A 15,816-nucleotide genomic window follows, 5' to 3' on the forward strand; every position below is an offset into this window, starting at 1 on the left:
ACCAAGTTTTCAGAAAAATATATTAATATCTAGAACACCAAATTTGTATCATTAGATCCGTCTTGAAAAGTTTTTTCATATTTTCTTTAGTTTGCATTGAGGATGTTGATATTGTATTCTAAAATCCTGGTCAAACATCTTTTACAGGCAACGGCAAGCGTTCTGCCAATTCATCTAGAGGGAAAGGACCAAGGTCCCAGGGAGGCTGGCCGAGGGACAGCACCTCAAATTCGAATCAGAACAAAAGAGAGAAAGAAAAAAGAGGGGGGCGCACAGCATTAGTTGTTTGTGCGTTTAGCTTTCATGGAAATTTTTGCACCTTATATTTCGGAACGGAGGGAGTATTTTGTTAGTCAAACTATGATCAAAGTTTGAGCCAAAATACAAGATGTACTCTTTGAAGATTAAAAAAAAAACATCCCCGTCACAATTCAGAAATCGCGAGCGAAACATTACGGCTGAATCTCTCCAGGAAAAAACATATCAAACCATCAGAGTTCATACATCTGGCAAGCATCAACCATCAAGAACCAAAGCACAACCAAGATCGCAACCACACGCACGCATAGCATAGCACCGTTATTACACAACAACTCTGACGCCCGAGCTCACTCACGGTCTAAAACAGGTTCTGGCAGGACTTGTCCTGGTCGGACCGGTGCGGTCGTCGCTTGCTGCTCCCGGTGCCCGAGGTGGGCTTGTGGTGGTGGTCGGAGCTCTTCGACATCGGCCTGCGGCGCAAGCTGGAGAGGTGGGGGTCCGGCCTCGCCTTGCTGCGGTGAGAGCTCAAGGATTCCTCATACTCCTGGCAAGAAGTTCAGGGTCGAGATGAGAGAAATGCTTTTGGCTGCTCGAGGATGAAATAAGGGGCGAAAATGGATGAAAACTGTGCTGGCAGTAGGCGGTGATACCTCGGATCTGCTCTTGGAGAAAGGTGTTAGGCAGGGGTTGAGATCCTTGACGAACATTTCATCTGGGCTACCGTAGTTTGGTGGCGTCTCCGCTTCGCCGATGCTGCACTCCTGTGACGACAGCACATAGGAAAAATGGACGCGATCAGTCATTCAAGTCACACAGATAGGTGGCCATCGGTCATGCAATGTAGGATCCATTTGTGTAGGGGGTATTTTTATGCTCTTGTTGCAACAGATACAGTAGTTTGCAAACGGCAAGAGTGATAAAGCTCTTGAGAAGAGTTGGAACTTAGTCTGAAACAGACTAAACAAATTATAACCATGAAACATAGGTAAGGGATTGTCCTTGCAAATTTGACGGTGCAGAAAGTGTTTTCAAATATCACTTGGAAAAAATAAAGAGTATGAACTGAATATGAGATAAATCTACGACTAAGCATCAAAACAGAACAATTGGAAGTTGTTAACAATGTGATGTACCTGTATTCTTTTTTTTTAAAGCAGGCCAAAACATGAGACAGTAGACTAAAGTTACTCCTGCTGTGTCTGAATTGATGCGTGGGGTGTACTTTTGATTAAGTCATCAAAGTCCATGAGAATATTGATAATAATGTGTGTTCCTCCAAAACGGACATAAGAAACACACAAACCAAAACGTTCTAGAAGCGTATTCCAAATAATTAAAAGCATGGCTCGAAAAAAAGCCTTTGCAGACATATTTTCCATTTGTATAGCTTAATGGCTGTTAAACATTTGCCAGGGCCATTTAACACTAACAAATATATTAAGGTTAGCCCAATGCAAATGTCATTTATATAGCTTAATGGCTGTTAAACATTTGCTAGGGCCATTTAACAGTAATAAATATATGATCCCCTCTACCAATTGTAACATGGCACAGTACATTAGTATGAACCTTTTATCAAAGCATAATTCGGTCAAATCTTCTCCTTTCACTGTTTCCATGGACAATTTGCGTATAGCAAAGATTGACCTGGATCGTCCTATGTGCTCTTTTCCATGTATAAATATGTATACTTTTCTCTAATTCTTAAATACTAGTAAAATCTTTTAGAAGGCCATTTGCCAGTGGCCGGTGGGGTGACCGTTTGTTAACCATTTGCAGTTATGAAGACATCAAATTCTGGCATTGGCATGCTTGGCCTCTGGATTATTACTCCTAAATCAGCAACAATTAATATGGATATCAGCGACAATTAATATGGATCGAAGGGGATATTATTTTTGAACCATAGCACATGGATTAGCAGGTTCCAAAAGAAATGTGTGTTGCAAACGTAGTCACACAAGTCTGAATTCAAGAAAACAACCAAAAGCAATTTACGGAATAATATGCACACCATCTAATAGTGACAAATAAAATTGATGAAGCATCTGCAAAAAAATAACTGGCATAGACACATTCAATCTTAACAAAAGAACTGTGGAGCAAACGATCATACCAGAGAGAAGGCAGTCTCCTCGTTAAGCACGGGCGTGCTTGGGGAGGAGCAATATTCATCATCAAAACATGATCTTGAGGTGTTCTTCTCGGCCTTGACCTGAAACAATAGCAACCGAACATTAGATTGGTACTGAAAGATTGCACTGGGATTAGGAATGCATCAGAAATCGTAAGAACATGCCTGGGCGAGCTCATCGGCGAGGCATTGGATCTGCCCGGTGAGAGCCGAAATCTCATCCCGGACGTGGCGGTCCGGCTCAGTGTCCGGGAACAGGACGGCGTCCTTGAGCGTGCTGATCTCCTCCCGCTGGCGCAGGCACAGGTCCTTGAGCCGCTCTACCTACTCACCATTACCACAATCACTCCATCAGCGATTGATAACACAGGAGGAGAAAAGGATATGTGTTCAGTATTCAGCGGCGCACCTCCCTGTCCTTCTGCTGGAGCTGGAGGCGGAGCGCGGCGATCTCGTCCTCCTGCTCCTTGTTCTGCGACAGGAGCTCCCGCTCGCTGCGCAGCACCATGGCGAGCGTCCGCGTGTTGGCGTTGCCGCTGTTCTTGACCTCGGTGAGGGCCTTCTTCTTGGCCTCCGGCGGCGCCTTCTGGAACAGCTTCCGCGACAGCCCCGGCAGCTTGGCCCCGCTGCCGTTCTTCGCGGGGGCGGCAACGGCGGCGGGAGGGACGGGGAGGAGGGTCTTGGCGCTGGGCTTCTTGTCCATGGAGATGAGCCTCCGGAGCACGGAGCCGAGGTTGCCGTGCGGCTGCTGGGGCTGCGGCGCCTGGCAGCGCAGGTCGCCGCGGCCGGATCTGACGGCGACCAGCGCCCGGCTCCCGTGCTGCTGCCCCGGCGTCGCCGATGCGGCCGCGGCGAGGGCGGCAGGCCCGGCGCGGCGCGGGGACGGGGAGTCGTCGTAGGAGGCGTAGCGCGAGGCCGCGGCCGCCTTCCTCATCTCTCTCTCCTCCTGCTAGCCGCGTCGCCGGAGCTGCCGCCGCTTGGCTGTGGCTAGAGCGGAGTGTGGTGTCGTGACGCCGCGTTGGTGCGTGGCGTGCCTTTTCGCGTGGAGGGATTGGAATGGGGGGAGCGGAGCGGCCGGCGGCGTTCGAAATTCGAATGGAGCAGCAAATGATGGCGTCGTGTTGCGTTTCGGGCTCTCTTTTTTGGTGCCTACTGTGCCATGACAGTGTCGGCGTCTTTTGCTGCACGCCGGGCAGGGCAGGGAGGGTCGGTCTGGCCTGGGCTGCCACGTTCGGGGAGGAGGAGGGATCCAAAGTTGAGGTTTCGGACGGGGTCCAGACCCGGGCGCATTCCGCCATGGCGTTTTGCGGGGTTTGATCACACAAGTGAACTTTTTTTCCCAATTTTTTTTGAGACAAGTGGCATTTCCCCAAATAATAAGCGGCACATTTGTGGCACGAAGCACTTATGTTAAAAAAAATAAACTTTTCATCGGAAAAGAAACTAAGTTGCCATCCCCGCGCCGCTAAACTTGACGTAAAAAACGTTCGGAGTTGTCATGTGTTTGTGCCACAAGCGTGGCACTTATGAGGGTCCTTTTATCCGCAAAAGATCACTTGAGCGATATACTAGTTAATAAGAGTTAAATGCAGGAAAGCACCACATTAAAGGCTAGGTTATGAGGAAAGATAGTTCTACAATTTTATGTCTATACAGGTTCTAGCTACAAATTCTGTTTGAGCTTATACTCCAAAAACCAGCCTATACGCAACATCAATCATAGCTGGAAGAAGTCAAGCGAGGGAGCTGTTGAAGTCAATGCTGATGCGTCATTTCATGTGGAAAATATGGCATGAGCCTGCGGAGCGATAGCTCAAGATGATTGAGGTAATTTTCTGGCAGCAGAGACTTGTGTGCTACCCCATGTTTCTAGTGCAGATTCAGCCAAAGTAGGCTATCCGAAGTGGTTTGATCCTAGAAGAAAAATTGGGGTGCACTAAACTCATCATCGAGTCTAACAGTATTGTTGGCGTTTAGGCCATCTCTGATCCTAATGCTTGTATGGGAACTGATGTTCCAATTGTTGCAGAGTGTTCTCTCATGGCCATGGAGTTTGCTAGCATCGGTTTTGTTCACTGCAACACAGAAGCAAATATGGTAGCAGATTGCTCGGCAAAACGCTGTTTTAGCATTAATGAGTCTGAATCTTGGGAATCCAATGTCCCTGAGTTTATTCTTCATCACTATGTAAACGACCTTGCTATTATTTGATGAATAAAGTTGTTATGATAAAAACAAACACCTAGTCTATGGTAAACCTTTTGCATAAATCACTGCCTGATTGATTAGAGCGTTTTGATGACGTTTCTGACAAGTGTGTGTGGGTCTTGCCTTTTGATGAGGTGGCGTAACAATTCACCGGGTGGTGTTAGACGGGGTTTGGTCCAAATTTACAAAAAACTCTCTCGGCTATGTAGGCAAACAAACAGGATGCAGAACTTGGCCTAGAGCCTGCATTCCCTCGTGTAGGCTCTGTTGGGCCAAACCCTGGGGAAACAAACACGCCCTTGGTGTGTCGCGGTAATCGCCGCTTCAGGTGTGGAAGCCCAAGGCGCCCTTACCTAGCAATCTGGGATACCCAGACGTGTAAGAAATAAGGGTTTTGCGTCTTCTTCAGCGATTTCTTCATCGGAGAGTTTGTTTGACCGATCTGCCACTCTCGACTCCCCTTCTCCCCTTTACATGCTCGGGCCAACTAAGGGGATGGAAAGCCCGTCTACCCGACCTTGATAGGGATGAGTGTGACATATGGTTTAGGTTGATCTAGATCAGATTCTCGACAAGGCGTCGTGGTATACTCGACGCTCGCGCAAGGGCATGGATGGGGAAAAGAAACGAAGATTGATATTTAGGAGCTAATGAAGAAATTGGACCTGAATGATATGTCTCCAATGTATCTATAATTTATGAATTATTCATGTTATATTTACATCATTATATATGGTTTTAGTGCGCTTTTGTATTATTTTTATAGACTAATGTATTAATCCAGTGCTCAGTGTTAGTTCCTGTTTTTTTTTTTTGCATATTTTTGGTTTCGTAGAAAATCCATATCTAGGAAGGTCCAAACACGATGAAAATTTATGAGGATTTTTTATGGAAAATTAGAAACCCTAGAAGCTTCGGGAGAGGACCAGAAGATGGATGTGGGGCCCACAAACCCAGGGGCGCGGCCTACCCCTGGTCGCGCCATCCAAGCTTGTGGGGCTCATATAGCTCAGTTAACCTAATTCTTAGCTTATAAATTCACATAATTCCAAAAACCTCGGGCGAGACCCCAAACAATTTTTTCGCCACTGCAAGCCTCTATTCCGAAGCGATCTCATCTGGAGGCCTTTCCGGCACTCTACCGGAGGGGGAACCCATCAACGGAGGCCTCTTCATCAACCTTGTTGTCTCCATGGTGATATGTGAGTAGTTCATCCTCGGGGCTGAGGGTTTGTACCAGTAGCTATGTGTTTGATCTCTTTCTCCCACGTTCTTGATGGATTCTGGTCTTGATTGTATCATGAGCTTGATAAATAAAGTGGGATATTATGATATCCATATCCCTCTATATCTTTTGGTGGTGAATTGAGTCTTGCTCTGGGTGAAGTTTGTTTATGTTGGATTGAATATTTTAGATTTGAGATTACTTGATGCATGTCTAGTAATTAAATTGCGGATACCTATGGTGACATTGGGGTAATCTAGGCATAAAGGTTGAACGATACGTATCATATGGTCTTGTCGTAGTACGATCTCTAAGGTTATCCGTGAAACTTTGGGGGTGGTTCAATAGATTGATTGGAAACACAACTTTGAGGTGGTTTGCTACCTACGCAGTTTCATCCTACTTTCTCCGACAGAAATAGAAACTTTGGAGTGATTATTTGCTACACTTCGAGGGATTGCCATGACGTTTAATTATATTAATAATGTTGAGATATTGCACTACTAAAAGTATGAACCATAGGCCTTGTTTCTAAGCATTGAGACACCATTTTCATCTCTTTCATTACTTGTTACCGTGCTGTTTTTATTTGTTTAGATTATAAAAATATATTTCTACCATCCATATTACACATATATCACCCTACTTGAATTTTATATTAAAAAAATCTTTTTTATCTCATATTGATAGTAGTAGTAGTAATCCAACTACGAGTGCCACTAAAAAGAAGAAAATATCTAACTACTCGGGAAATACCTAATTTTCTCTACGGTATTCTCTATTAATAAAGTATAGACAAGTACATATATACATAGCAAAGAAAAAAGGAAGAAAAATAGAGGAAGCCTATCCAATGCTAGCTTTTTTCTAACATGGGAAAAAGCTAATAACTCAATGCATACAGTGTTCATTCTAGATGATCACAGATCCAGCCTTGCAAAGTGCCGAAGTACTTTGCCTTAATCCTGTGTTCCAGCAGTTTTAGATCCTCTTTTACCTTGAACTTCCAGCAGTTAATACTTGGAACTTCTCTTCTAAAAAATTTCCCATTTCTTTGTCCCGGATGGCCCAACACCCTTGAATAATGATTTCTATTGCAATGTGTCTTGGTAATTCAGCCCTTGTCAAGAGAATGCCATCCATAAAAGATATACCAAGTTTCTTGTTGCGAAGTATGTTGTGTTAGCGGTCTTGAGAGAATCCACAGTCCCAAAAAAGATGTGTGACGCCCCCGATTTGACCGTACACTAATCATGCACGCAAATGTGTACGATCAAGATCAGGGACTCACGGGAAGATATCACAACACAACTCTACAACCTAAATAAGTCATACAAGCATCATAATACAAGCCAGGGGCCTCGAGGGCTCGAATACAAGTGCTCGATCACAGACGAGTCAGCGGAAGCAACAATATCTGAGTACAGACATAAGTTAAACAAGTTTGCCTTAAGAAGGCTAGCACAAACTGGGATACAGATCGAACGAGGCGCAGGCCTCCTGCCTGGGATCCTCCTAACTACTCCTGGTCGTCGTCAGCGGGCTGCACGTAGTAGTAGGCACCTCCAGTGTCGTAGGTGTCGTCGTCGACGGTGGCGTCTGGCTCCTGGACTCCAGCATCTGGTTGTGACAACCAGATAGAAAAGAAAAGGGGGAAAAGAGGGAGAGAAGCAACCGTGAGTACTCATCCAAAGTACTCGCAAGCAAGGAGCTACACTACATATGCATGGGTATATGTGTAAAGGGGCATATCAGTGGACTGAACTGCAGAATGCCAGGATAAAAGGGGGATAGCTAGTCCTGTCGAAGACTACGCTTCTGGACATCTCCATCATGCAGCATGTGGAAGAGAGTAGATTGAAGTCCTCCAAGTAGCATCGCATAGCATAATCCTACCCGGCGATCCCCTCCTCGTCGCCCTGTTAGAGAGCGATCACCGGGTTGTATCTGGCACTTGGAAGGGTGTATTTTATTCAGTATCCAGTTCTAGTTGTCATAAGGTCAAGGTACAACTCCGGGTCGTCCTTTTACCGAGGGACACGGCTATTCGAATAGATAAACTTCCCTGCAGAGGTGCACCACATAACCCAACACGCTCGATCCCATTTGGCCGGACACACTTTTCTGGGTCATGCCCGGCCTCGTAAGATCAACGCGTCGCAGCCCCACCTAAGCACAACAGAGCGGTCAGCACGCCGGTCTAACCCTATGCGCGCAGGGGTCTGGGCCCATCGCCCTATGCACACCTGCACGTTGCGTACGCGGCCGGAAGCAGACCTAGCCTAGTGGCGTTCCAGTCCAATCCGGCGCGCGCCACTCAGTCGCTGACGTCAAGAAGGCTTCGGCTGATACCACGACGCCGGGATACCCATAACTACTCCCGCGTAGATGGTTAGTGCGTATAGACCAAATGGCCAGACTCAGATCAAATACCAAGATCTCGTTAAGCGTGTTAAGTATCCGCGAACGCCGACCAGGGCCAGGCCCACCTCTCACCTAGGCGGTCTCAACCTGCCCTGTCGCTCCGCCACAAAGATCCACTTGCGGGTACTCCTACGAGCCGACCCGACTTTAGTCATCACATGTGTCATGTATGTAGTATATAAGTATATACCCGTGATCACCGCCCAGGTGATCACGGCCCGATAGTATAGCACAGCAGACGGACAAGAATGTAGGGCCACTGATGGAAATCTAGCATCCTATACTAAGCATGTAGGATTGCAGGTAAAGGTATCAACAGTAGTAGCAAGGATAGGCTATGCATCAGGATAGGATATCGAAAAGCAGTAACATGCTACACTACTCTAATGCAAGTAGTATAGAGAAGAATAGGCGATATCTGGTGATCAAGGGGGGGGGCTTGCCTGGTTGCTCTGGCAAGTAGGAGGGGTCGTCGACTCCGTAGGCGAACTGGGCAGCAGCAGTGTCGGTCTCGTAGTATACCGGAGAGAAGAGGGGGAAGAAACAGTAAATACAATGCAAACATAATCATGACGATGCGTGACATGACAATGAACGGTGCTAGGTGTGTCCTAACGCGACAGTAGGTGGTACCGGCGAAGGGGGGGGGACATCCGGGAGGTATTCCCGATGTTTCGCGTTTTCGGACACACGGACCGGAGGGGGGAAAGTTTCTAGTTCGATAGGTTAGGGAGGTGTGGTGGACGAACGGACTGCGTATTCGGATTCGTCTCGTCGTTCTGAGCAACTTTCATATAGAAAACATTTTCATCCGAGTTACGGTTTAAAAGATATGAATTTTCAAAGATTATTTGAATTTCTGGAATTATTTAATTAACAGAAAAGGGATATGACGTCAGCATGACGTATGAGTGATGTCAGCGGTCAACAGTCCGGTTGACTGGTCAAAACTGACACGGGGGACCCACCTGTCATAGACAGTGGGTTAAACAGAGTTCAAACTAATCTAAATTTAGTTAGTAAAACTACTGGGCCCACCTGTCAGTGACTGATTAGGTTAATTAATTAGTTTTATTTATAAAACACATTTTTTTTGTTAATTATGCGGCGGGGCCCGCATGTCAGTGGCTGGGCCTGCCCAGTCAGCACGTTGACTGGGTTGACCCAGTCAACGGGGCCCGCGGGGCCCGCTGGCAGTGACCCAGGGGTGGCCCCAGGTGTGCCAGCTCAGCAGGCCGGCGGTTGAACGCCGGCGAGCACGAAAACGCGGCGGAGGGCGCTCGGCCCCGTCGGGATTCGTCTACAGGGGGCCTACGCGGGCGCGGGTGGGTGCGTTCGAACGGGGAGAGCCCGCCGCGTCGCGTGGTGAGACCGGCCGGAGCTGGAGCTGCCGGAAACGGCGCCGGCGACGAGCAAAAGCGGCGCCGGAGTTCGGGCTGGAGCGGGTGCGGCGTTAGAGCGCGCGAGCGGCCAAACTAACCAGCTAGGCAGGTGCTGCATGATGCGGTCAAGCTAACGGGCATACGCCCATGACCAATTGGTCACCGGAGACCCGCCGGCGACGAACTCCGCGGCGCTGCGTTCGGGCGCGCGTGGGGAAGTAGCTAGGGGCGCGCGAGAGCGAAAGGACAGGGGAGGAGGGGGAGAGGCTCACATTGAGCCTGCAGGTGTGCGAGAGTGAGCTCGGGGGATGCTCGAGGCGGCGAAACGGGGCGGCGATCGACGGCGGCCGTGCGGGGAAGACGAGCTCGGGGAGGTCGTTGCAGTGGCTCCAAGCTTCAACGGAGAGGCGGAGGTGATGTAGTCGAGGGCGGCGACGGCTTACGACACGGCGAAGTGGCGATTGGGGCACGGTGGCCGCGGGAACGACGGAGAACGGCGGCGACCGCGTCGGGCGTGGGGAAGGAAGGAGCGGCGTGGATCTGGGGGGGGAGAGAGAGGCGCAGAGGCCGAGAGGTGAGCGGGGGTGAGTGGGAGAGGGGCCCGAGGAGGCGGGGGGCGCTGGCGTCCTTATCCTCCCCGTCGCCGGCGAGGGGGTGCGGCGGGGACCGACCCCTGTTCCGACCCGGTCGGGGGAACAGGGAAGGGGAGGGCGAGTGGGAGAGGTGGGCCGGGGTGGAGCTGGGCCTTTCGGCCGGGGGGGGATGGTGCTGGCCGGCTGGGCCTGGGGTTGGCCCAGTTGGGCCAGGTCCAGTGGGGGGGCTTTTGTTTTTATTTTTTTGTTTTTTGTTTTGTTTTGCATTTTCTTTTATTTATTTTCTTTCACCTTTTAATCCATTTTAAAATACTTAGGCATTTTCTAAAAAGGAATTTTCTCCACAATAATTACCAGTGTATTATTTGGCACCCACCGAACATTTTTGTTTAAATTTTTGAAAACTTTTATTTTCCACTTTAATTTTAATTGAAGTTTGAATTAGGAGTTTGAAAAGAAATCTGATTCCAATGTGATCAAGCCCTGTTTAGCAACATGATTAGCTTAATCACAGAGAGTTACTGTAGCATGATCCTCGGGGTGTTACAAATCTCCTCCACTACAAGAAATCTCGTCCCGAGATTTAGGAGGTAGAAGGAAACAGTGCGGGGTATTCTTCGCGCAGACGATCCTCTCGTTCCCAAGTGGCCTCATCTTCAGAATGGTGCGACCACTGGACTTTGAGAAACTTGATCGCCTTCTGACGTGTGCGGCGTTCAGCTTGGTCGAGAATGCGGACCGGATGCTCCTTATAGGAGAGGTCTTGCTGCAATTCGAGCACTTCATGATCCACAGCTCGGATTGGGTCCTTGAAGCAACGGCGAAGCTGTGACACATGGAACACATCGTGAACCTGAGAAAGGTTCGGTGGTAGCTCCAGTTGGTATGCCACTTTTCCACGCCTTTCGAGAATAGTGAATGGGCCAATATAGCGAGGAGCTAGTTTGCCCTTGATCCCGAAGCGGTGAGCATCCTTCATAGGTGTGACTCGAAGATAAGCCTTTTCGCCAGGTTGATAGACCATGTCCTTATGATGACGGTCATACTGACTCTTCTGACGTGACTGAGCAGTCTTGAGATTCTCGCGAATAATGCGGACTTGTTCTTCGGCATCTTGGATAATATCCGGGCCAAAGAGTGGACGTTCCCCAGTTTCTGACCAGTTCAGAGGGGTTCGGCACTTTCGTCCATATAACACTTCGAAGGGGGCCATCTTCAGACTAGCTTGATAGCTATTATTATAAGAGAACTCAGCATACGGGAGAGATTCCTCCCATTTCTTGCCGAAGGAAATAACGCAAGCTCGAAGCATGTCTTCGAGAACTTGATTGACGCGTTCAACTTGCCCTTGCGATTGAGGATGAAACGCAGTACTGAATGACAGATGAGTTCCCATAGCTTCTTGGAAACTTGCCCAGAATCTTGAAGTGAATAAGCTGCCACGGTCTGAACTGATAACCAATGGAATACCATGGAGTGAAACAATCCTGGACATATAGAGCGTTGCCAGTTGACTAGCAGTGATCGTTTCCTTGACCGCCAGGAAATGTGCAACTTTGGAAAGCCGGTCAATGACGACAAGAATAGCATCATTACCTTTCTGTGACTTGGGAAATCCAGTGACGAAGTCCATCTCAACATGGTCCCATTTCCATTCAGGAATAGAGATAGGTTGCAGAGTTCCAGCAGGCCTTTGATGTTCTGCTTTGATACTACGGCAAACGTCACACTCAGCAACATAACGAGCAATGGCTTGCTTCATATTAGACCACCAGAATCTCTGACGGATGTCTTGGTACATCTTTGTACTACCAGGATGGATACATAGAGGCGTATCATGAGCTTCTTTCATAACTTCCTGTGTCATATCCAGGTTTTTCTCTGCACATGGCACCACTAGGCGGCCCTTGAAGTATAGGGTGCCATCTTCAGCAATGGTGAAGAATGAGGGCTTTCCTTCTGCGAGGTAGCGCTTAATCTTGTGGGCTTCAGAGTCATACTTCTGTAGCCTTTTGATGCTGTCCTCGAGATCTGGTTTAGCAACTAGGGTATTGAGGGAACCCTGGGTAACAACATGGAGGTTCACCTTGCCAAACTCCTTAGGAGGGGGAGCGAGTGCACCCGGAGGAACAATATGGAGGTTCAGCTTCCTGAATTCTTCAACAAGCGAGGGCTGAACTTTATGAACCTGGAGGTGGTTGCAGTAAGATTTGCGGCTCAAGGCATCAGCCATTACATTAGCCTTGCCTGGCATATAGGAAATACCCAAGTCGAAGTCTGCAACAAGCTCCATCCATCTCTGTTGACGGAGGTTCAGATCTGGCTGAGTAAACAGATACTTCAGACTTTGGTGGTCAGTGAAGATCTCGCAACGATTACCGAGAAGGTAATGTCGCCACTGCTTCAGCGCATGAATGACAGCAGCAAGTTCGAGGTCGTGAACTGGGTAGTTCTCTTCGTGAGGGCGCAATTGTCGAGAGGCATAAGCAATCACTTTGCGGTCTTGCATTAGGACACAGCCTAATCCTTGACGAGAAGCGTCGCAGTAAATGACAAAGTCCTTCTTAGTATCAGGTGGAGCTAGAACTGGGGCAGAAGTCAACTTGTCTTTGAGTGCCTGGAAACTTTCCTGACATTTGTCTGTCCACTAGAACTTGACGCCCTTATGCAACAGGTTAGTCAGAGGCCTGGCGATCTTGGAGAAGTTCTCGACAAATCGACGGCAATAGCTGGCGAGACCGAGAAAACTTCTGACTTGCTTAACGTTCTTGGGAGGAGTCCAATCAAGAATAGCCTGAACTCGCTCGGGGTTGACGGCAATACCATCCTTAGATATGACATGCCCAAGATAGGTTACTTCCGGTAGCCAGAATTCACATTTGGAGAACTTGGCATATAGTTGATGCTCTCATAGCTTTTCCAGCACAAGTCGAAGATGTTCAGCATGTTCTTCTTCGTTCTTTGAAAATACCAGGATATCATCCAGGTAAACCATGACGAACTTGTCGAGGTAATCCATGAATATATAGTTCATCAGACGAGAGAAGGTGGCTGGAGCATTGGTTAAACCGAAAGACATGACGGTGTACTCGTATGGACCATAGCGAGTCACAGAGGCGGTCTTTGGGATATCCTCTTCGCGAACACGGATCTGGTGGTAGCCCAACCTCAAGTCGAGCTTAGAGAACACTGACGAACCCGCCAGTTGATCATACAGATCATTGATCCGAGGAAGGGGGTATTTATTCTGGATGGTAGCTTGGTTTATAGGACGGTAGTCTTGAACTAACCGGTTTGTCCCATCCTTCTTCTTGACAAAGAGAGAAGGTGCTCCCCAAGGAGAGCAACTTGGGCGAATGAATCCTTTGCGAAGAGATTTGTCGATTTCCTCCTTAAGCTCAAGGAGTTCATGCGGCGGCATTTTGTAGGGTCGCTTGGCTATAGGAGTGGTGCCTGGTTTCAAGTCGATGATGAATTCGACAGCTCTAGCAGGGGGAATCCCTGGAAGTTCTTCAGGGAAGACGTCGAGGAATTCACGCACGACGGGAATGTTCTCAATGCCCTCGAGTGGTGCAGCATTCAATGCATTCAATGCATAGAGCCTTGCCTCGGCATTTTGCACCAGATGAGCTTGGTAAGCAACTATTTCATCTGAAGGGTGTAGCAGATGGACGGTCTTAGTGGCGCAAACTATAGAAGCAGTATGCGCTTTCAACCAATCCATACCCAAAAATGAGGTCGATGTTAGACGACTTCAGGATAATGGGAGAGGCATAGAATTCCAGCCCTTCGATTTCCACGGGGACATCGATGCCAACCAAGGAGGTTTGACACTGTCCCACGGGGGTTTTGACCAGTACCGAAGTGTTCATCTCCTCACATTTAACGTCGTGCTTGTATGCAAAATCTTCTGACATGAATGAATGCGATGCACCTGTATCAAATAAAATGGATGCTGGTACTAAATTTACGAGGAGTGTACCCATCACAGTAGCAGGCTGGTCTTGAGCTTCGTTGAGATCAACGTGGTTGGCATGAGCACGACCATAAGACTTAGCATTGTTGTTGCGAGGCTGATTGTTACCACGGCCAGTTGCTGGAAGGGCCAGTTGATTCTGGTTCTGGTTGCATTCTCTAGCACGGTGTCCTGGTTGACCACACCTGAAGCACAAGCCATTATTCGGAGTGGGAACAGGAGCTTGGGATGGTGGAGCTGGAAGTCTTGACTGCCTAGATGGTGGTGGAGGCAGACGAGGTGCAGCATAGGTCTGCCTTGGGGCAGATGCATTTGGACGGTACATGCTGTTCGGGATCCATATCTTACGCTTCTGTGCGGGCGAGCCCGAAGATGAGCCCGTGTCACGGTTGCGCCTGTGAGAGCTCTGGTATTCCTGCAGACCAGTTTCGACATTGATGGCCTTGTTCACCAAGGTGGCGAAATCAGCAAAGTCATGCACTAGAAGTGCGAGCTTGATGTCCGCTTGAAGGCCATCACGGAACTTCTCCTGTCTGCGTGCATCAGTTGCAATGTCCTCTTCAGCATAGCGAGACAAGTCCAGAAACTCCCGCTGATAAGCTTCAACAGTTTTGTTGCCTTGGGTGAGGTTGCGGAACTCTCGCTTCTTCCGGTCCATGACTCCTTGAGGAATGAAGCGGGCACGGAAAGCTGCTTGGAAGTCTGGCCATGTGATGATTGTTCCAGCTGGCAGAGTACGCCTGTGGCTGTCCCACCATTGAGCTACGGGTCCCTTCAAGAAGAAGGAAGCAAAGGTGACATAGCTGGCGGGGGCTACATCAGCAGACTCCATCTCATAGGTGATGTCACGGAGCCAGTCATCAGCATCCAGAGGCTGAGTTGAGCTGCGGTAGATGGTTGGGTTGAGGCGTATGAAATCTTGAAGAGTCACTTGGGTTGGCTACTGGTTCATATTGGGGCGAGGAAACTGAGCCATCATATTTTCCATGAATTGGCGGTTCAGTTCAAACTGTTGGATCATACCAGCCATGTACTCAGGTGGTGGTGGGGCATCGCCACCACGACCACGACCACCTGGTCTAACCATCCTGCTAATATATAACAGGGGTAGTTCAGCATTGAGAAATATTTGCAAAGACAAGAATCATTCATGATGAAACATGCATAACGAAAGGAGCACGATAGCTACTACATAGTAGTCGGCATAACTTACAAAAGGGGTCATGCATAGAGTTCAGTACATAGAGTTCAGTACATAGACTAAACATCATAGGCGGCACACAGGCTCGCGGCGACTGCAACTAATACTAACTAAGCAAGACTACATCAGTCCCAAGAGGTACTGTGGAGGTAATCGTAGCCCGACAGCTGGTAGTGAGGCAACGGATAGCCCTCCACGTCAGCAGACTGGGGGCCGCGGATACTCAGGTGTAGAGCCCGACGCTCAGGTGGCAGAAGAGGACCAAGTGCGGGAGAGTAGCCTCCCACCTCTGGCCAACCGACACCGTGGGGCATCACGGTCCTGGCTGGGTAGATCGCAGTACGCGGTACCTGTCCAGATCGGACAAAGGGGTGCAGCAGCGTCAGGGCACGGTAAAGGTGATGACGGGTGG

The 15,816-nt window shown here is 48.7% G+C and overlaps 1 protein-coding gene across 1 annotated transcript; it reads right to left on the reverse strand.

Moving 5' to 3' along the window:
- Positions 1 to 455: 455 nt before the first annotated feature.
- LOC123122852 (uncharacterized) lies at positions 456 to 3,518 on the reverse strand. The gene is made up of 5 exons (XM_044543214.1): positions 2,805 to 3,518; positions 2,561 to 2,719; positions 2,378 to 2,476; positions 912 to 1,022; positions 456 to 805 (listed from the first exon to the last, which is right to left on the reverse strand). Exons 1-5 carry the CDS (start codon positions 3,327 to 3,329, stop codon positions 620 to 622), a joined length of 1,080 nt encoding a protein of 359 aa, XP_044399149.1. The 5' UTR covers positions 3,330 to 3,518; the 3' UTR covers positions 456 to 619.
- Positions 3,519 to 15,816: the final 12,298 nt, after the last annotated feature.

Source organism: Triticum aestivum, chromosome 5D (genome assembly GCF_018294505.1).
Source record: "Triticum aestivum cultivar Chinese Spring chromosome 5D, IWGSC CS RefSeq v2.1, whole genome shotgun sequence".
NCBI lineage: Eukaryota > Viridiplantae > Streptophyta > Magnoliopsida > Poales > Poaceae > Triticum > Triticum aestivum.

Coding starts and splice junctions, on each gene's coding strand:
- LOC123122852 (XM_044543214.1), bottom strand. CDS start 3,329: ATGAGGAAGGCGGCCGCGGCCTCGCGCTACGCCTCCTACGACGACTCC. Junction 1,023..2,377: donor AGGAGACTGCCTTCTCTCTG/GTATGATCGTTT, acceptor CTGTCGTCACAG/GAGTGCAGCATCGGCGAAGC. Junction 806..911: donor TCTCCAAGAGCAGATCCGAG/GTATCACCGCCT, acceptor ACTTCTTGCCAG/GAGTATGAGGAATCCTTGAG.